Source organism: Protopterus annectens, chromosome 2.part0 (assembly GCF_019279795.1).
Source record: "Protopterus annectens isolate FY-2018-M chromosome 2.part0, PAN1.0, whole genome shotgun sequence".
In the NCBI taxonomy this organism is placed as follows: Eukaryota; Metazoa; Chordata; order Ceratodontiformes; family Protopteridae; genus Protopterus; species Protopterus annectens.
Window position 1 is genome coordinate 1392453083 of NC_056728.1, and position 23054 is coordinate 1392476136.

General features: G+C 38.9%; 1 protein-coding gene across 1 annotated transcript in view; it reads right to left on the reverse strand.

The window, feature by feature from the left end:
- The window catches only part of GAREM2 (GRB2 associated regulator of MAPK1 subtype 2), a 1175250-nt gene extending 1152836 nt beyond the window's left edge, over positions 1–22414 (reverse strand). The window contains exon 1 of the mRNA XM_044061617.1: positions 22059–22414. Within this exon, the coding sequence (XP_043917552.1) occupies positions 22059–22170 (112 nt within the window). The 5' untranslated portion in view covers positions 22171–22414. The remainder of the gene's footprint in view (positions 1–22058) is intronic.
- Positions 22415–23054: the final 640 nt, after the last annotated feature.

Here is a 23054-nt window from a genome sequence, read left to right on the forward strand (position 1 = left end):
TCTTTTTGCAATTGGCCTCCCCTACTTTCTGAAAAAAATCACCCGTATCTTTAAGTACTGTCGTCACCCTATCAATATAGGGACGGAGTGTAAATTCAAGCCAAATGGAAATGTTTTCTGTGAGCCATCCTCTGCCTGAGACAATGGGTCGAAGAGGTGGGTCAACAAGGGATTTATGAATCTTGGGTAGGGCCTTAAAAATGGGAGTAACAGCCTTCTCTATCCATAAAAATTGGAACAGGTCATCATTAATTCTCATTTCAAAGCTTAACTGTTTCAGGCAGTTATGCACCTTATCCACCAAAAGCTTCATGCCAATCGGATTAATCTGAATGTAAACATTCTTGTCTGATAATAACTCCTGCATTTTACATTCATAAAAAGTAGTATCTAACACTACCACAGCACCCCCTTTGTCGGCCATCTTTATGACCAGATCTTTATTACCACTCAAGTCAAATAATGCTTTTTGCTGAGCCTGTGTTAAATTGTGAAATCTATGGAATTCCCTTGTTTGAAAGTATTCCTGTAAATCGTGTTCACAACTACTAATAAACAAACTCAGGGCTGGAGAAAAAGGTGGCACATAACTACTGGGTTGTTTCAACATAGTTCTATTCTCATTGTTTGTCCCAAAAGTGCATTTTAAGGCTAAATTCCTACAAAACAACATTAAATCTAAAACAACCTCATTAAAAACACTGGCCCTACCGGGCACAAAAGTCAAACCTTTGTTTAACACATATAACTCATCCTTCGTTAAAGCATATGAAGATAAATTAAAAACAATACCAGTGTTGTTATTAAGAGTCATTCTAATGTTTTCCTCCTCTTGTTCGGGTCTCTGCCCTCGCTTGAGGATCGTTTCCATGCTCCTCACTTTTTCACTGGAGCTGGAAGTAAATCCAAAAAACGTTGACGTCCCTGTGTGCTCTTGGGGCGCGCCCCCATTGCTGCCCCTCCTGGGGCCGATGTTTCAGGTTGTCAACGCAATGTCAGATTGGATAGTCCCATTTCAGAACATTTTAACACAATTCACAGAGGGAATATGGACTCACTAACCTTTTGTGCTTTAGCCAAACCAAAATCTAAGAATGGTATAAATTGTTTACAAAATTTATTAAAACTAGAGAGTGAATTTATCTTAAAATTCGGTACCCTTAAACCCAGGGGCATGAATTTGGAGGTTAACCTCACTATTTAACAACTTAATGTTTTCAGTTGTTTATAAAGTTTAAGGTGTAATTTAATGTCTATTTTAAACATTTAGACACTTTATATATGGATTTATATGAAATAGTATTTTATAATTCACATTTTTTTGTTATTGGGAATGTCTCTTTAATTTTCTTTGTAGCTTTTGGCAATTTCTTGTAATTAAATTATGTTAATTGATCAATTATATTACGCACAGTATAAATAGATGAAACCTGTGACTGTTATTTATTCCTTTGAAGGCGTTGTGCCGAGGTACCGGAATAAAGTGTTGCTGTGTTCCAGTTTTCGTGGTTTTTCTTAGATTCATTAGATGCTCTGAGTGCCTCAATGGTAGATATTGTTCTTCGTCTAAAAAATGTTCTTCGAAGGTGTCCATCTATGTCACCCCGTTGAAAGTTCTAACACCATTCCCTTGTTGTTCACCACTTCTTTTATGTTGCTGCCAAACTTGTGGTGGGGGGGGGGTTAGGGTATGCTAAGTTGTCAGCATATTGCTGCTCATCCCTAGCCAAATTCTTCATCTTCTTCTTTTTAATAATAAGGATTTATTCTTCTATGTTCCGGAAGATGCGACAATATTCAAATTTGTTGCTTGTAAAGGCAGGGTTTTGTACAATTCATTTATCTAATTTTGTCACCTCAGAATTCAAAGATTCAATCATTCTGTTATTATAGTCAATAACTATTTGCATATATTCGAACCCAAGTCTATCAAATAGTCCTAACAAGTCTTTATGAAAATCGGAACCTACAACCAATCCTGCAGGAAAACGCCACATCCTAAGGCCTTTTGGTACAGTTCTCTGTTTAAGGCACTCTTTAAAAAACTGGTTATCCATTTGTATCTTTTTTATTTTTAAAAGGTATGCATGGCAGTTGCGCTTGAATGCTGCATGTTTGCCAGGCTTAAATGATAACATTTCCATTAGTAGTTTGCTAAAAATTAAAGCATTAGGTAGAGACTGATGGAAATACACCTTTTAACTATTTAGTTATTTTTGAACTATTAGTTATTTATTATTAGGTTTACGTATTGTTGTATTATATGAGATAAGTTTTATGTTTACATATTTAAGCATTGGCTTCTTAGATTATCGGAGAAGGTGGTGGTGTTCTAGTATATATTTTGATTGCCCAAATTTCTTCCCATTTAGTTGTCTCACTGTATTAAAAATATATATTAAAAAAAAAAACAGTTTTAACCTATGTAATACGAGCATTTAAACCATATGTGACAGTTGCTAAATTCTGTCATATAAGAGTTTAGGGCGTGTTTTACAAAGCTGCCAACACTTTGTTATATGGAACCTAATTTAGAATTCCATGTTTATTGTGCATTTGTTTATCTTTTGTTGGCAGTTGCGTGATTGCACATGAACAATTATTGTTGTTTATATTTATTAGAGTACTGCCAATATATATTAGTTATTTATTTATTATTTATTACTATTTTATGCATGTGATTTGCACTTGTACATGGTTTTCAGCTCAATGTTCTTTTTAGATATACTGTTTCTTTAATTAGAACTTTGTGCTCTGCCAGGAAGTGATGTCATTTGGGAGGGAGATTTTCAGTGTTTTTGGTATTTAAACTCTGTTTTAATGTTCAGTTCTTGTTTGATAAAGTCTCCTGAAATATATAATTGGAGACGAAAGTGCTTATTATTTTACATTGGTGAATACTAATGTATTGTTGTCTTTCAGTTTTTCCCGGTTAGGGGTCGCCACAGCGGAACTCCAGTCCGCTAATGATTGGCAGTGATTTTCACAAACGCCGAGGTGCCAGCTCGACGTTCAACCTTCAACGAAGGCACGCCCATTTACGCATGTCTTTCGAATGCCCACCCAACCACGGGGAGGACAAGCAGACACCACACAGACTGCACTCCCCGCACTCCAATTGGAGTCTGCATGTCCTTCCCGTGGTTGGATGGGCGTTCGAAAGACATGAGTAAATGGGAGTGAATACCGATAATAGTTTTTATTCTAATAAAGGACTGTTTTTACCATTCTGCGTTGGTATATACTTGCCAGTGGACTCCATTCCGTTTTTTGTATTTACTTGTTGGTTTCTTTTCTATCACGTACTAATACATAATAAAGAAATTTAAAAAAAAACTTACCTCAACACCCCCCCCCTACTTAAATATACCAACTCCGAGATCGCACTTCAGTGCAGAAAAGGGAAATTTTCCCAGTCCACGCTGTACAGAGTCGTTGCTTTTCACCTTCAAACTTTTTAAAGTTCGGTCATATGGTGTCGGCCATATGACATTCGTACTTTAAAAAGTTTGAAAAATTAATAGGGACCCTTTTACACAAGTAAATTACAGTATAATAAACATTAAGTAATTTAACACAAAGATTTTAAGCATCTGGGAAGTTTTGTCAAGCACACACTTTACAGCAATGAGCAGGCCATACAGCTGTTTTATTCTGAGTTGTTTTCAGAAATTAAAAAGTCATCCATTATTTGTGTAACATCTATATTCATAAACAGATATTAAATGCATCAGGAACAATGATATATAGAGTGTAAAGTCACAAAAGTCAGATCAGAAAAGTTACTGCTTAAAGATAAAAAACTTTGTTTACAGTCGGTGAAGGAATCCACATCTGCCCTGTTCTGGCGTGCATACACATGGAAATTTTTACGTAGATATTTTTTCACCCACATAGACTAGCAATAATGTACAAGAAAGATGAAATGAATTGCTGGAGATGTGGACACCCCAATGCTGACTGGATACATATGGTTGTTAATTGCAAAATAATTTCCCCATTTTGATTAGACTTTAAATATCTTTGTAAAGCTCTATGGAATGACAATTGTACAATTTCTGACTCCCTTATCCTTTTCAATGTTCCTGTTCCTGAAGTCATTCCTAAAATCCAAACATTTTTACTATAGTCTATCTTCTCTATAGCAATAAAAACGTTACTAAAAATTGGAAATCCCAATCTACTCCTGTCTTTAAAGGTGAGTTTATTCATCTTGTGAAATACATTTGTAAGAATGAGATTGCTATTATAAAAGCAAGGACTAACAACACAACCCACCATTTAATTGCTTGGACAAAACTGTCTAATCTGTTACAGAAATATTAAGTGTTCTCCTATGTATATTGCTTTTTTAGTTGTTATGGACATTGTATATAGTTTATTTGCTTTTTCTTGTTACTATACTGTTAAGTTATTGTGCTATAAAATGAATAAAAATATTTTTGAAAAAAAAAAAAAAAAGAAAAGTTACTGATGCTAAAAGAGTCATTCCACAATAGAAGCTGCAAAATACTATATCACTGATTGCTTGTCAAGCCGCATTGACAACAAATATCATTTTAAAGCAAACTGGAAGGAAATGCAGAGGCCCCTCAAACAATAGGTTAATATGTTCATAGATGAATGCTAGGCTAATTGCTCTAAAAGGCCATTTTAAGCCTAGGTAATAACACAAGGTCAGAATCAAACTCTGTACCTTGTGTGTATAAGGTGAAGATCTTAACCACCATGCCAAAGCTACCCATGGAAAGCACATAACTATACTGCCTTAATGGTCCAGCAAGATGTTTAGTTATAGCTCATTCATGAATACGACTGGGAGGAAACACATTATGTTTAAGGTACATTCTACTCATGAACTGAATTTGAGCAAAAGGAAGGATGATGGATTCATGCTGTAACCCTATGCTTCTACATATATATATGCAATATAAACTCTTAACACTATGAGATAGTAGATGCTGCGTAAAGCACTGCAGAGTGTACTGCAGGTGGAAATAAACAGCAACGTGAAGAAAACATGCAAGCACTGTGCAAGATTGCCTCAGGTGCCCAGTACATTATCAATCAGTAGTACACCTGCTCAAAGACTGCATGTCAGCACCACGGTAACCAAAATGGGAGGTTTCACTCTTTAGCCACCACAGCAGTATGTATTCAATTAACTCGTTTCAAGGTAATTCCATCATTTTAACCATATAACCTCCCCCTGAAGGAGGACATAGTGACCGTCACAGCCTTCCTCTTTCGATCATGGCCAGCCAGTGAGCTACAATAGTAGAGTACATATCTAGTATCAGATATTTGCTCTGCAACAGGCTCATACAAAGAGGCTAAAAGAAAAAAATGATAGATAAAATATCATGCAAACTAATGCAGAGCTTTTCTGAAGTGTAGCAGTCGACATATTTTTCTCAATACAAAATGGTTAGTTAAAACAGTTCATGACTAAAAGAGCTTGAGCTTACACCTTCTATTCAACACACACAGACACACACACATCAGTCACAACGATTCTGATGATGTGCATTAGTTACTCTTTGCACACTTTACTTCACTCAGTATTACCAGTAACTCAGCTGGCAGTAACAGTGACAGACAGACAGCAAAGGATAGAAGAGAACTGTGCTACTCATCAACTCAAGCAGGCCTCCTCCTCACAGACCCACCATTTCCCCTTCAGACAGACCCAGACAGGTTGACCAATACAGGAAGAATAATTATATCTTCGCTGTTCTAATGGAAGTAAGTTTAAATCAGTCATACAACAGTGATGTGTCCTCAATTTATATCCAGAGGCAAAACAAGCCACCTTGTGCACAGTAAATCTCGTCTACCAAATTCTGTTTTTGCGAGCCCATTAGCGTTGTTCCACAGAAAGTGAAAAGAATACAGACTATACTCTCTTAGTAGCCACTTTATACTACAAATGAGAAAACTGTACAACACACCGGTCTGCTCATTTTAAGTGTCCATCTAAAATGAATGCTACTCTCCTGGGTTTACAGGTGTCCTAAATCCATACGACAAAGATCAAGAGTATCTGATGGATATATTCCTATCAACTAAGGCTTAGAACCAAACAGACATTTCTATCTTAAAATAAGTTAAAGTTAGATACTTGTCTCTTTCTAAGAGCAGGAATCCATCTGGAAATGAAAATGTATAAAATCGGGGCGAAGCTGAAAGTCAGATAAGACAGTATCCACACAGTGAAAATACATATTTAACAGACTGCCACAAGGTGATCATATTACTGGCATACAGAAGGGAATATAACATTACACCCTGAAGATGTGCTGAAACTGGGGCAAACACCCAACTGGTTTGATTTTTCTAGGTTCACAGAATAGATAAATTTAGAATGCAATTCAGCCATGGAGAAAAAACTGCATGGTGTTCATCTTTACTTAGGGGCAAGTTACAATTTAATGAATTGAAAACCTACAATAAATCATTTAAATGCCAGCAGCTGAATGGCCCTAGTCCAGTGTATTATCACACGGCATGTACCAACTTAACTCATTAAACCTAGTAATGTATTTCTCTAGGATCACCCTAGTGACGCCTGAAGTTGTTGAGTGCATTTTAATACTTTCAAAAGCATGTCATTTAAACCCCCAAAGCACAGGCCATAAGTATGGCTCAGAAAAATGATGAAACGCAGCATTTCCACAGCTAGTGGTGTTTGGTTTTATTGGCCTGAATGTACCAGTAAAGACCTAAAAAGTGAAAAGTCATGTAGCTGAAACAGTAGTATGTCCTTAAGGGGTCATTTATATATACACATATGTACATACACACATATATTCCATGGCCTCCACCTCAGGAATCTTAAGAGAGGAATCTAGCTTAGCTGGGTCTTTCTTGTAGTTTTTGCTGAACCTCCTTAGAAGGAGGGATGTCTGTCAGAAAAGTGGTCAATTTCCTTGTCAACACTAAAATCAGACTGTCATCACAGATCCCATATTATTGGGATCTGAGTTCAAAGCTACTGGTGACAGGAAAGTAATCAGTGACACAATCAATTTTTTTATTCACAATCTGCCTTCAGTCAGATACTCGGCAAGTGGTTTGGACAACAGTTACAGTCCCGAGGAACTTAAAGAAAAGCAAAAGATGAATTACTTTCAGTGCAAAAAATGTGTGGACTCTTTCACCTGTCTCACTTGGGACAGTCCGTAATAATGGAAGTGAAAACAAGTCTCAAAAAACACTGCTATAAAGCAGCTCAAAAGTAGTACAAAGTCCAGTTCTGACAGAAAGGAAGACATTTGTTGTTCTAAATAAGAAAATACAGGTATGAGGTATTTGTGAATAGTCACGGGATGTAGTTTTCTCAAAATGGTGAATGCATAGTATACAACATATGCTTTCTAAAGCAAATAATCACATAATGTAGTTTTTCTCTGTCTTAGTATAAAAAATACATAATGCTTACAAATGTGCAAAATATGTCAGGACATTGCTTGGATAGCAGAAACCTACAATGTTTTATATGAAAACACATTTCTCCCATGTTACTTACAGCGCTTTGCACTTCCAAACCTTAAATATTATATAGATTTTAGCTTCACAAAACCTGAAACAAGCCTATCTAAAAGCAATGCTGTATTGGTGAGAGAAATGAGAAGTCAGAGATACACATGAGAAGCTACTAGTATATACTGCTCACGCCATCCCATCATATGCATCTTGCAGATCACAGATAGCAGACACGTCTCGCAAAATATTAAAGTCAGGCCTTTATACAAGAAACAAATGCAAGTCAGACTACTGAAGTTACAATATTATCTTGCCTTATGCTCACGTCATTCTAAGGAATACAAAGCAGCTGCTTTAAAAAATATTAATATGAGTGTACCGAAGACCTCTATAAGCATATATTTATAAAATATTTTTCATAACAACATCATTTTGCCAGATAAATAAAAATCAGTACAAGACAAAAAAAAAAAAAAAACAAAACATTTTCCACTGCCAATGCCACTATAATGGTGAAAAACTACAAACTTAGGAGCAGAATAACATGGAATGGAACACAACACCTAGTTACTTTTTATATATAGTATTTTTCTGTTACAGAAAAATGGACAGAATAAAATGGACTGGAACACTGTACATGTCTTCTTTTCATAAAGTGATATCTTTAGTAAAACACTCAGAAAGTAATGAGGCATTGCTAGGTTACTCTAATCTAGTTAAAATAGACAGCTTTTATACTATCTGTCTTTCAGCTTTTCCTGGTTAGGGGTTGCCACAGCAGAACTCCGGTCCACTAATGATTGGCAGTAGATTTTTACGTGCTGGCTTGCCAGGCCTAACACACAACCTTCAACGAAGGAATGCCCATTTACGCATGTCGACACACAGAAGATGCTCTAACGGAGAATCGAATGTGCAACGTCTAACTGTGAGGCGACAACGCTACCGCAGCACCACCACTGCAGTGACAAAATAGACAGCTTTTATCATGGAGAAAAATACATTCCAGCTACAGTTCATGTGCTCTAGATGTGTATCCTTTAACAGTTTCCAAACACGAGATTATACTGTTCATCATTCTTCATTGGAAAAGACAAGCATTCAGTCTGCCAGGCTTAAGTGCTCTGAAACTCAAAATCCATTTTGCCTTTTTTTTCTAAGAGGGTCTTTAGGTGCCCCTCCCCCAAGCAAAGGCTGCTTCACTACACTGTTTATGAACCTTTCTTTGGCACATCTGCACCCAGCAGGCAACTTATGAATTTTTTAATTGTCCTCCTACATCCATCATAAGGTCCGTGATGATCATGTCTTTGACAGAGGGAGTCGGTTATATATATGTATGACATGATATCACCTAACACTGCTAAAAGATGGAAAGGATAAAGAAATAGGTTAAAAGGAATTCCAAATGCCACATGAAGCCTCTGAGACAGTTTTGTTGGTCATCAAAGAGGTCAATGGTCTGAAGAGAAGGTCAGTGGTCAGACAAAGTACTAGGCAGAGGTAGCAGTCCTGGAGGAAGCAGTTCTACTGCAGACTAAAGGAATTGATCACAGTGTACTTCACGTATGGACTTAAGCACGCCTAGTACCCTACCCTTTCACCACTTTAATGTCTCTGGGATACAGAAATACATACAACCTTAATACTAATGGAAATGATATACTGTATCCTGAACCTTTCTGATTCCAGCTGTGACACTGATTGGGAAAGAAGATGTGAATGCAAAGCTCTGAGGAATAACGCTAATTATAAACATGTCTATCTAACTGAGGAATAACGCTAATTATAAACATGTGTATCTAACTGAGGAATAACGCTAATCATAAACATGTGTATCTAACTGAGGAATAACGCTAATTATAAACATGTGTATCTAACTGAGGAATAACGCTAATCATAAACATGTGCATCTAACTGAGAAATAACGCTAATTATAAACATGTACATCTAACTGAGAAATAACACTAATCATAAACATGTGCATCTAATGTTCCAGGCTGCTGAGGCTCTGACAAAAGGGATCCAAAGTTTTTCTGCATTATGTATAAAGAAAATCATGTAACTGCTTTTCCTGTCTGGCTACCCAATGAATAAATAATTCATAATGAACAAATCTTTATTTGCATGTAATAGTACAGCAGCAGTTCATCCAGTTTTTTTCTGTGACAAATCATTAATTTGCATTTTGATAACTTCTACACCATTCTTTGTATTGACCCAAACACTTGCAGGTGTGTTTCAGTAATTAAAAGTTTAGGTTCATAGATGTTTACTAGGCTAATGACCACAAGGGCCTTTTTAAGCCTAGTAAGGCATCCCAAATTTCTGACAAGTTCTTGTACCCTTGATAATTGTCAGCAGGGGCTTGGGAGGTGAAACATTTTAAAGCAGGGACCTGGGAGATGAACCATTTACAGGTTGCCTGTGTGCATTAGAGACATGGGTGCCAAATCTGGGTTGAAATTCCTATTCCCCTTCCAATTTTCCAAGCTACACTTGAATTGTGTTAGGAAGCAAATCTGCTTCACATGGATGGGGAGCCTGCTCCAGAGAAGGGGTAGTCTCAGGGATACATACCTGTCTCTCCAACAGGTCCTAGTTATATCGCAGGCAAGGTTTAAGTCTTTAGAATGGTAATTCTGGTGTTGTTTGTTTTGTGGATATTAGGAGGTCCATCAGAGTGGGGTCTGACAATGCCTTGTATGCCAGGCATAGATCTCCTCTCAACAGCCTGTAGGAGACAGAATACAGGGATAGGGCCTTGAGGTGGTCTGCATAGCACATGCTACTCACACCCTGTATTCTTTTAATGAGAAACCTCTGTGGACATTTGAATTGTTGGATATGCCTGGTTAGGTACACACCAAAGGGGGCATTGTACTCAATGATAGGTCTGATGAATGCTGAATACAGTGGAACAATGACTTCCTTGAACCTAGGTGCTATATCTTTGTCTATAACTTACACAACATAGAATAATTTCCTCACTACTGTAGACATGTGATGGTCAAAGGCTAGATTACTGTCTATATGTGTTCCCAAGTCTCTGACTACTGGGTCAACACTTAGATGTGTGTTGTCAATATGATAGTTACCAGGGGTGGATGATTTCCTTAAGGATACTATTATGCATTTTTTGTCATTTAGTTTTAGTCCAAGGCTCTGGCATCAGTTCTTTGTCTATGTCAGCTCTTTCTGGAGAAAATTTGTTCAGGTGGGTGATTCAATGACAGCTCCTAAATTGCAATCATCTGCAGATTTAGTCAGCCAGATGCCACTGACATTGGCCTTGACTTCAGAGAAGCAAATCCCAAAAAGGAGTGGTCCCAGGACCGATCCTTGAGAGACACCACTTGTGACTGGCCTCTTTGTAGAGGCGGACTTCCCAATTCTAACTTCCTGGGTCCTGTCTGTTAGCCAGCTCACTATCAACTGGATTACATAAGGGTTTATACCTAACATCCTAAGTTTGTCAACAATGCCCAAGTGGGGGATTGTGTCAAATGCCTTGCCCAGGTAAAGGCAGGCAATGTGAACCATTTTGCCCTCATCCATTGCTTTGGTAACCTTTTCAAAAAAGTCCACAAGGTTGAGGAGCCATGACCTGCCCTTAACAAAACCAAATAAGGTTGGGTCCAGTGTCTGGAGGTTGCCTATGTCATTACTGATCACTTTCATGATAATTCTTTCCATGGCTTTGCATATGAGACTAGTGAGACTTGTAGTTTCCAGGGTCTGTAGATGGTCCACCTTTGTGCAGAGGGATGACTGTTGCCATTCTCCAGTCATGAGACACGAAGCCTGTTTGGAGACTACAGTTAAACAGCAATTCCAGAAGGCCTGACAGAACATGTTTCATGCTGTTTAGAAGGCATCCTGAGATATTGTCTGGGCCCATTAATGCAGCATTCTTGGCCTTAGAAAGAGCATTGAGGACCCGTTCCCTAGTGATAGCATTGGGAGTTATGTTTGATGGTATTTCTTGAGGGAAGGCTGATAGGGAGAGATGGTAATGCTGGAACTGAATTTGTTGGCCAGCAGGTTTGCAATATCTTCTGGCTCATTATAGGTGGCTCCACTTACAATGAGCTCTGCACACAATTGTGTATTGCCTTTGAGGTTAAGGACATAGCTGAATAATGCTTTGTGGATGTTCTTGGCCTGGGAGGTCAGATTTACCTCAAATTTTGCTTTGGTAGACTTTATTTGTCCTTTGAGTTGCTGGGTGCTGTACCTCCTAATTTTTGCCATGATTTTCTTCCTCCTGTTATACAGCCTACTGATTTTGTGATTCCACCAGGGTGGGTTGTTTTTTGAGTTAGTTTTGTACTTCTTCCTGGTGGGTACAGCTGCCTCTATGCAGCTATTAACATGCTTGTATAGGTTCTGTGAATAGTTCTGCATAGGCAGCAGTGTTTTTTAGGGTTTATAAGGACTTGAAATTTTGCCAGGTTATCACTTTGTAGTAGGAAGTTAGCCTTAAAGCAGTTCTTGAATATTCTAGGGTTAGCTGGGGTTCAAGGTTTTATTTTTATTTCAAAGGATACCATTTTGTGGTCTGACCTTACCAGAGAAGACATTACTCTAAGGGGTGTGCAGCACTCTCACATATTAGTGAGGACCAGATATATTATAGATGAACTCCTTGTTAGTGTATTGACAATCTGCTCCAAGGAGTTTGTGTTTACAAAAACCAAAAATATCTGTGCTTGTATGCTTGGTGTCGTATAGGATTCCCAGTTAATAGTGGGGTAATTAAAGTCACCCGTGAATATGTTTTGGGTTGGATGGTGAGTGTTTCCAATAACTTCAAATACATGGTATAGGTTTCCTGTGTAATAAAGGGGGACCTATAGCTTGCAAGGAAGTTGTACTGGATTTTGCCTATGGTTATTTGAATGTGGAGAACCTCAAGTGCATTGCCCTGTCTGATCATCCTTGAGGTATATTTATTTTGTTGTAACTTGAGACACCTCCACCTTTAGTCCCTCTCTGTGCAGTAGCTGGTCTAAATGTATGGGAGGCATTATAACCTTGCACTGTTGGTGCGCTCTCTGTGGCTTTAGACCAAGTCTCAGTGACCGCAAAGACATCTGCATTCTCTAGAGTGAAAAAAACTTCTAGGGAATGGAGCTTTTTGTTTAGATTCCTAGCATTGAGCAGCGACACCTTTAGATTTTCTTGGTTTTCATTGCTCTATCGAAAGCACATTCAGATTGGCATTGCCTAAACAAGGCACTATGGGGGAGGACAATGTTTTAGCTAATATTCAAAAGTCTAGAGGGAACAGGTGCAGACCATCCCTGGCCATGCTGACAAACACTGCACCTCCCCCTTAGAATGACACCAGTCAGTTATCTTTTGTTCGTATTGTGGCATCATCCTTGGAGAAGGTAAAATGCTGCTCAATGCTAGGCTCATACCAGCCTGAGACACATATTCCAAGAATTCCATGATGTCTATCTTCATATAGTCTAGGGAGGTACGTCTCAAGTCATTTACATCCACATGGACTATGACGAAGTCATACTGGTACTTGTGGTCCAATGACCTGAGTGCATAATGTGGTGGATCCTGGCCCATGATAAGCAACTGACCATGACTTTCTCCTTACTCAGACTGGTGATACAGACATCAATGTGTCTCACAATAGAGAGTTTCTAATGACTAGGATGTTGGATTATCTGGTGGCTTGCCTTATGGGCTTATTAGTAGAAGTTCCATGAGATGTGGCTGTAGGTGTTGATGTGGTTGTTGTTTTGAAAGAGTGCATTTAGGGTTGCTGAGGGTGCTGGTTATCTGTACTTCATTTAGGTCTTTGGGGTTTAAGAAGGTTACATTTAAGTGCCTCAGTATATGTGGATGAATGTATCTGCTTTGAATTTTGTGTGATGGATGCAGTGTGTGCACTATTGACAATCTTATTGACATTAGGAGTGCTTCTATGTGAGAGCTTTGCCTCAAGTGACATTGTGTACATACATCTCTCCCACATACCATATCATTTTTGTTAGAGGATTAACTGGTTGGCAGTAAACATGAGGCAATTTCTACCTTGCCTCAGCAAGCTCATATTCACCAAGCTAGTAACAGAGATAGTGGGAAAGTTCATATCCATGGCAATAGACCCTTTTATACTGACTAGACATTTAGAGTGAGAATATAAAACAATGTCAGTAGTATCCATTTTGCGGCTCTGGAGGTAGTGCTTGTCATTGCAAACAATTTGTCCTGTGTGCAACTAGATATTGGTGAAATTTCAATGGTGGCTTTACTGGAAAATGTCAACTCAAGGTGTCTGTAGCTAACTAAACACAACATTGTGAAAACACTTGAGGGGAAAACAAGAAGTAGAAGCTGACCATTTATGGCTAAAGTGTTTAGGCAGCTATTCTGAAGTTACAAGCAAAGTCAAGCAGTACTTACTGAAAACAAGGAATTAGCTTGTCAAGAATGATGTAAAGCGGGGAGTCACCTGAATGGCCAGTGCCTCACTAGTGCTGGCCTCACCACAGCTTCACTCTGCTGGGATACGATGCCCCTTTGAATGATGTAAAGCGGGGAGTCACCTGAATGGCCAGTGCCTCACTAGTGCTGGCCTCACCACAGCTTCACTCTGCTGGGATACGATGCCCCTTTGAATGATGTAAAGCGGGGAGTCACCTGAATGGCCAGTGCCTCACTAGTGCTGGTCTCACCACAGCTTCATTCTGCTGGGATACAAGGCCCCTTTGAATGATGTAAAGAGGGGAGTCACCTGAATGGCCACTGCCTCACTAGTGCTGGCCTCACCACAGCTTCACTCTGCTGGGATACGATGCCCCTTTGAATGATGTAAAGAGGGGAGTCACCTGAATGGCCACTGCCTCACTAGTGCTGGCCTCACCACAGCTTCATTCTGCTGGGATACAAGGCCCCTTTGAATGATGTAAAGAGGGGAGTCACCTGAATGGCCACTGCCTCACTAGTGCTGGCCTCACCACAGCTTCACTCTGCTGGGATACGATGCCCCTTTGAATGATGTAAAGAGGGGAGTCACCTGAATGGCCACTGCCTCACTAGTGCTGGCCTCACCACAGCTTCACTCTGCTGGGATACGATGCCCCTTTGAATGATGTAAAGAGGGGAGTCACCTGAATGGCCACTGCCTCACTAGTGCTGGCCTCACCACAGCTTCACTCTGCTGGGATACAATGCCCCTTTGAATGATGTAAAGAGGGGAGTCACCTGAATGGCCAGTGCCTCACTAGTGCTGGCCTCACCACAGCTTCACTCTGCTGGGATACAATGCCCCTTTCCTTCTTCTCTCACCGGCAGCAAAACAGTAGCACCAATCCCAAGATGAGAAGCAGGCCACAGCCTATTTGGTGAGCCACAGTCTCGTCTGAGATGATGTAAGGGTCTGTAGGCTTGCTGTAGACTTTTCCTGGTAGTAGATGCCTTGAACAGCAACCAGACCAATCAGGAAGGTCAAGTCCAAACATTCACTTCCCAACCAGAAAAAGTCAGGAGTCTATACACCACTGCATCTCTTACAAGGAGCAAAATACAAGCACAAATTCCAAGCTGGAACCTATGAAACAGTTATTAGGGTTTCTGGTGATCAGCAGCTCCCAGAAAATAATGTTATTGTGCTCCTTCTCTCCCCAGAAGCTACAGCTAATCCCAAAATGACTACTGACAGGCAGAATGTGGTCTCAACAGTAACTGGTAGTCTTGGGGTAGGTGTTGCAAATTGTAAAGGTAATATGGAAAAATAGGTTAATACCCTAAGAGCTGCAGCATGCACTAAGAAGTCAGATATGAAAGAGGGGTAACTTAAGCTTTAGCTATTTAAGTGGACAGCCACTAATTTTAAAACATCAAGATAAATTGGAAGGGGTGGGCACTTTGTATTCGGCTTCTATGGAGTACAGTGGGATGGTCAATAAATTTAAATAGCTGAAGGGAAGTGATTTCACAAAATGATAATTTTGTGCTTACTGACAACAGCCAATGAAAGAGAAGGGGGAGGGGATATATGGTCAAATTACAATAAGGGGCAGGCAACTAGAAATACAGTTGGGTTTAAAACCATAACAGGGCCAGGGTGGGAGGGTAGAAAAAATAATTTCTGTGTGGCTCACAACAGACACAGCTGTGTTCTATTTCCTAATTTAAATATGCAATTAAATGCAAAATACAAGTAAAAAACACAGTGTAAAGAAAATAAATCACAATATACAAAATAGAAAAAGACAATAAAGCAGTACACAATTCAAGAAAGCAAAAACAAACTAACTTCTCCCTCACAGCAATTTGTGGCAAAGTCGGGGTGAGCTTCGGTCAAATTAAAAACTAAGGCACTGAGAACAAAATGTCAAAACATGGGACAAATTAATGCTTTTGTCAAGGAATTGAACATAGAATCCTTCTAGCATACATTTTAGTGAGACACTAGTGTACTAGATGTGACAATGGTAGTGCTGTATCTTGCCTGCTCTTCAGATAAATTTTGTGCATATTGTAAAAGATATATGAAATGGTTTATATATTCTGTTCATTTTTGCTGGCATTGTGGTACAGAAGGATTGAATCCCTGACTACTGTGCAAACAACTGTCATTTCAGTCAAGGTTCATGGGCTGGTAGCACCCAGCTTGATCAACTGGAGACGACTGAGTACACTGGCTTATCCATTTTGGAAGGTTATGAGGGGAATCCTACACCAAGTGAGACTCACCGAGGAAGTCAGAAGAGGATTATTATTAATAAAGTGTGGCAGCAGGCATCATGGATCAGGTATGTGGGACACATAAGCATGGTGCTCAAAAATGACCATCAGAATATTTCTAGTGTGGTTTAGCCTAATGAAGGGTGAGGACATTAGGTATACAGGAAATATCTATAGCAGCAGTACAAAGAAGCAAGCTGTCAAATGACTCAACTCCAAATGCCTGAAGGATAAGCACTGGTTATTCCAAATGGAAAGCAGGGACCTCCCACAATGTGATGTGCATGGTGCTAATAAAGTGGGGCAGCAGGCATCATGGAGCAGGTATGTGAACTGCAGCTGAATGGGTCAACTGGCAGCCAGAATGGCTTGAATATCAGGCTCACTATAGACTAAAAGCAAATGTAGGGAGGGAAAGAGTGATGCAGCTAATGCCAGGAACCTAAGCAACAAAATTATACTGTTGCATGATGTACTCATTGATGGAAAATAACAACTGTTGGTATTATAATGACATGGGCACCATGGGCACTGTATGAAGGGACTTTAGGAAAGACAGTATGAAAAGTACAAGTGAAGGAAGGATGGCACGTGCTACTGGAATAAGAGGCATGTTTTGTTTATTCGTTTCTAATGGATCATGTGAACTGGCGAATTCTGGCCTTTTTAGTAATAACCCAGGCCACAAGGACAAGAGTAATGTAAATATATGTGGTCAATTTAATGTAGCCACTAGTAAGTATACTCTAAAATGTACAGAATGATGTGAAAATAAAGGCAAAAGAGTGAAACAGGTGTTATCCTTAAGGGCAGTAATGAAGAAGTAAAGTTTTTAACCTAGTACTCGATGCAAAGGAGATAAGAGGGGTAGAAGAAATGGAACAAATGAGGAACAATGATTATTTGTCAGTGCAATTAATTCCATACAAATGTAACTGATACATAACACAGGGGCAGTGAATAGCACTACAGTATTCACGGGAGCTTTCGGAAGGCTGTGACAAAATGACCTCATGGAGAGTCATAGGCTAAATAAAAGAAGACATGGCTCAAAGGATACATTTCATTTTGACCACTTAGTCTTACAAAGCTAATTCATCAAATCCTATTTCTAACTTGACCACTACAAATGCATTTTCACAGTTAGTGATTTCAGTCTTAACTACCAGTGATGGATGCCAGTTAATCAAGTCACACAGTAGAGTCCTGTTTAAATCATCCATCAATTTAATCACCTGGTGTTGTGATTTTTAGTGTTAAGTGGATATGTGTTCACACCATGTCCATCTTTCTACAGTGAAATGCAACACTGCTAAGCTGGAAGCTGATACCAGTTAGATAAAGGAGCTTAAGCCTTGATAAGGAAGCGGCGATGAAACCTACTGTTATAACCTTGCACTCTGTGCTTTCCTAAACAACCTGCACACCTGCTCAAGTGGTCAGAGGGCAGCAAAGTAGAGAAAAGTGTCTGTACTAGCTAATCTTAACTGTTATAAAATAAAAAAAAATAATAATAAAAATGTGTTTTGTTTAACAAAATAAATCAATAACCGACTAACTAAATAAATAATGGTAACATAAAAATTAATTATATGTCCATATTTTCTCAGAGAAATCCTCTATAGAAAGTTCAAATATATAACAAAACCACTACTCAGATACAGGAGAGTCTGGCAAAGTTCAATTTAGTGTGTAAATGTAAGAAAGACACCACAAAGTATTTGCAGGACTCTGCTATATAAGGTACTAAGTGAATTACTACATGCTTTAAACAGACAGATATGAGGAATTTACTTTAGTTTATTGAAGAAAATATATACCGCACATTTCCAAACAAATTTCTCCATTTCATGATAATGACTTAAAACTCACAGACAGTAATTATACCGTTGTATGAAAAATACAATGCAACAATGGCTATATCATTATTTTATAAAACTAATGTTGTACAGGCAAACTATATGTACTAGCCTTCATGTATATTTGAAGAATTAAGACAGTTTTGTAAGACAACATTCTGATTTCTTCCACAGATTCTACAAGACTCATCAATTGTGGCCCTCACATAATACATAACACCTGGGACATTACTTGAATAATTTTTATCAACTTCATCTCTTAATGACTGATGTGTCTCTGTCTAGGGAGATGGGTCACTTTCACTTTGCACAGTTAGAAAAGCAGCTGTAAAATGAGTGGCACGACCACGACAATCCTACAGTGTGATGGCAAAGACTAACTTGGAAATAATCACAAAAAGGATAAACTATTTCAGTTTATCTTCAACAATACCAGTTTGGTTCTGTTAAGTTATTGAAGCAAATAGAAAATATTATGATGTTTCTATTACTGATAATCAAAGACAAGATGGCACTGAGAGCTACAGGACACATATGGGCATGGTTTGGAGCTATGCAGCAGTAATTCTGTACACAGCCCTCCACAACCCAGACAATCAGGAAAGCATCATCATTGAGCAGAGCATTACTAGAATGCTTTGTTCAGCCAGGAAACTGCATACTAGGCACTGTGTCTCCCCTGGGACTTGAACTGGGTAAACAGGGCAATGTAATCAAGGGTCAGTGATTCAGTGTAATATAGAAACACAAAACTACAGCACGTTAACAGATTTATACTGAACCATCTACAGATACAATCTAGATTTCTCTTGTTATGATTATTCAGTTTTACTTCCTCCACCAGAAATGCAAGTTTTTTTGCTACTTCTGGCTCTGCAGTTTCCTTCTGATTGAAAGAACTGAATACTAAACCATCGGCTTCTCATCAACTCTTTTTCAGATCTACACTCTAAAACATATTGCATGCACATTCACAAAAGAGCAACAGAGCTTAATCAAGACCTACAGAGCCTCATGCAATTTCCCCGGGGGGGGGGGGGGGGGCACAAATAACTCTTTAGATGTGAATGAACCCAAGTCTGAAATAGCATTCTGGAGATATTTAGTTCACTGGGCACCAGTCAGGTGTGAAATATTATATGTGAGTTTTCAGTTAAACTAAAACTAAATACATATGTATTAAAACTGATTTTCATAAAAAAAGTATGTACATTTGCATTAAACTCTCCTCTGCCTCACAGGCAAGGCAATGCCCTGCTGAAATGTCACTAGCAAATAATACCCTTTGCAATAGAGGATGTAAGGGGGGGGGCAGAGTGTGGGGCCATTCCTAATCTGAAGCCATACTGCTTTTTTCCAAGTCACGTGACTTTAGTTTGGAGCCGTCTGTGACCTGTGAATATTACAATCCCGTCTAAAAAAATGAAGGTTTTGCATGAAAGCTCACAAGATTTAGCAATGACAAAAGGATACAAAGACTACAGCTTGTCAGCTGCGGCATCCCCCCCTCAGATTGCACTGAAGCAATTACAAATGGAAAGGGGGAAGCCACATGTCAACCCAACAATAGCAACTAAAGCATTTTTTTCCATGGGAACTACAGTGAAAAAAACAGTTGTCTTGCTGGGGGAGGTACATCCATGCAAATACTGCTAAAGAGATCCAATCAAAATCTTTACTCTCACACCAGCAAATAAAGCATAAGGTTTTTACAAACCTCACTCTTATTTTTTTCAGAAGGCTGCTTAAACATCCTTAATTTGGAAATTAAATCTTGTTCAGTGGCATACAGAACTATATATACTCACACATGCTGGGTTTAATACTGCTGCTTTCCATCACAGTAAACTTTAAACTAAGAAGTTTCTTTATGCTGGAAGGCTACTTTTCATGCAACGGGATAATGTCAGTGTTACACATTTTTTCTGCTGTGTAGCACCAAAAGACACTGAATATTAATAAATTAACATACTTATGAACAAATACAGTACAGACCAAGTATGATGAGTTGGCATGTCTCAGTGATTTATTTCTTACACAGCATGTATGCATCACAATTTTTTTATTTTACCTGTTGCATAACATAAACAAATATTCCATGGTTATTTCACACTATTGCTTACATTATAATTCTCAGCTCCATCTCAAAACCATATGCTAAATAATTAATTTAATTTTTTATTTTATCAATTAAATATTTAAGACATTTAGATACAAAGTTCATCACCCCAGCAAGCACCACATCAAAAGATGAGTGACTTTCACAAACGATTCGAAATTCTGCTCTCATAATTGTCCTCCCTGTCTATCTACTAAGGAATGCAACTGTGCACTTTGATGGGTCACACAATATTATTTATGTGGACCATTAGGTACATGCACCATATATTATTTGCATCCAAGAAAAGCTCATCAGCCACAAATGTCAGTTTTTTCCAGACTAATCAAGGAACTCTAGGGAGGTTAAATAGCTTGTGAAGTTGCAGAGTTGCACAAATGGAACATGTACGAAACACACTTGCATGTTAGTAGCAAGTCCATTCATAGCGATTCAGACTTGACTATTATTCATGGTTTCTTTTGTAAACAAAATTCATCATGAGCATGAGTTCAGAGTTAGACACAACTATCTGAATGGAGCTGTAATTCACCAAAAGCTTTCTCATTCAAATATTCATCTTGTCTCTTGAAACTAGAGCAGCTGGAAAGGCAATGATTTGTGATTCTTTTTCTACCCTGCCCCTGCCCTCTGCTCTGTCCCCTCACCTACACACATATACTATGAGTTACAAGTTTCCAGGCAATTTAACATTTCTGCTGCTACCCCATATACTGACGCAGAACAAGTGAAGGGAAGAGAGAGTGGGAGAATAAAGCAGAATGAGAGAGAAGAAAGAGAGGTTTATATGAAGTGGTGCTCTGTAGTTATCCATCCTTTCCTATTAGTATGCAGTGCACTCTCTTGTTCATATGCAGTTGCTATCCAAAAGAAAAACAGACACAGTTCCAAGACCCCAGAATGCCACAGGGATAAGCACTCCTGAAAAAATCCTCTTCATCAGAGCCTTCTTGATACTGTTCTTTGTTAAAGCTGCCTCACTCTTCTCAGCCACATACTAACACTAGAAGCATAAGATTTTATGTACCCAGTTCTAAAAGAATTCATTCCCCGCAGCAATAAAATAGGAAAAATCAAGAAAGAAACATTTAAGGGTTTAAAGTGTGTATTACCTCTTGGAAGTTTACTTATGCTCTACATAGAATAGAACTGTGCTAGGATTCACAGTCCACTGCATTAAAGCAGAAGTTTTTCAGTGACACAGGATGTCTTTTTAATTGCATCGTTTTTGGTGCCTACACACAGCAGTTACCCATTTTGAGGGTTCATACGTTATAATATCAAGAAAACAGTTTGGAAGCACAGTGAAAGTACAATGTAGCAAATACCGCTCGCCCTACAGTCAGCAGCTGAGTCAATACACACGATCGAGACAGCAGGTGCTGTTTATTAAATAAAAGTAATGTGGTTCCAGTCTCACTTGTTTAAAATATGTGTGTATGTATATATATTTATACACATATATATATATATATATATATATATATATGTTTATATACATATATACATACATAACCCTTTTTTCCATTTTTGCATATGGGGTCGGGTGTCACTTCAGCTGTGACAATCATCACCTTATGCCCACTGTCCATCTGCCCCAGACGTATATGGTACGAGAGAAACATTTCGAAACTTCACTGTCAGTAACCACCAGCATGGATCTAATTTAGGTGGAACTGTTGTTAACTTAAATGTCGAACACAGGATACTGAACTAACTCTCTGTTTCAGTTTCCCAAAAAGACAAACTGCGATGCTAACACACGTGTACACCCAAACTTTACGCATTTATGCTACATGAATTAAATGCGAAAAACGTCTTATATCAGTGGCAATTAATCAGGGGGAAGTAAGAAAACTTGGGTTTTGGAGAATGATTACCTTGACTGAGACGCAGAAGAGTAGGGAGGCGGAATTTCCCAACGATCAGATCCAGTGGTAAAGTCACAGAGCTCCAGGCGAGCTCGGAGATGCGGGCTGACAGCTTGTCCATTTTGCCATCCTTCGCCGTATCCTCATTATTTTTATCATCACACTCTTCCTCATAACTTGCGGGGCTTCGGGCGGCGACAGCCAGCAGCTATATCTTTTGTAACGGGTCCGGCAGTTGAGACGGATTCACACATCAACGCCATGATACAGCAGTAGAAAAAAAACCCTCTGGTTTGTGCCTTCTTGTGAAGACAGATAGATTCCAGCTGTGTTTTGTATATATTTTTCTCATGTTGAGTGCGTGCTTCACCGGGTGAGTTGCTGAAGCACCTCCTTCTGGAGGCTCGGCGGGTGTACAAGAACCAATCAGAGCTAGAGGTGGACCGGACTCATTCAGAAAGTCGGTGTTGTCACGGTTACTGATTGCGAACTAAAGGGGTAAAATCTCCGCTTACGTCACTTGTGTAAAGAATGCGCAGCAAGTTCATTTTCGTCGTCATCTTCGTCGTCATCATCATCATCATCATTTTTAAAGCTTAAATTGGGATTCAGTGATCCTTATCTCTTAAACTCCTTATCTGATGCAATGGGTCAAAGCAACAAACAATCGCAATGAGCTAAAACTGGGGGAAGAAAAACAAAGCTCTCCACTTTTTATAGGTGCATAGATAGGTACGTAGTAGGTTAGCTCTGGGGACTTTTTCTTAAGCCTAACAGTTTACCTTTTGTGCTTCAATTAATCTTTCCCATTTGGTTAGAAATTGAATTTACCCATCCCATAGTCGATAATTATTTATTACCCCTAATGAGAATAACTGGGATCATACCATAGATAATTTGAGGAGACTGTTGCATGGGATAAGCCATTTATGAACTGCTGCTGTCCATCAGTAGTATAGGGGTGGCCTTCGGGTAATTTTATCTTTCACAGCCATAGATCTAAGT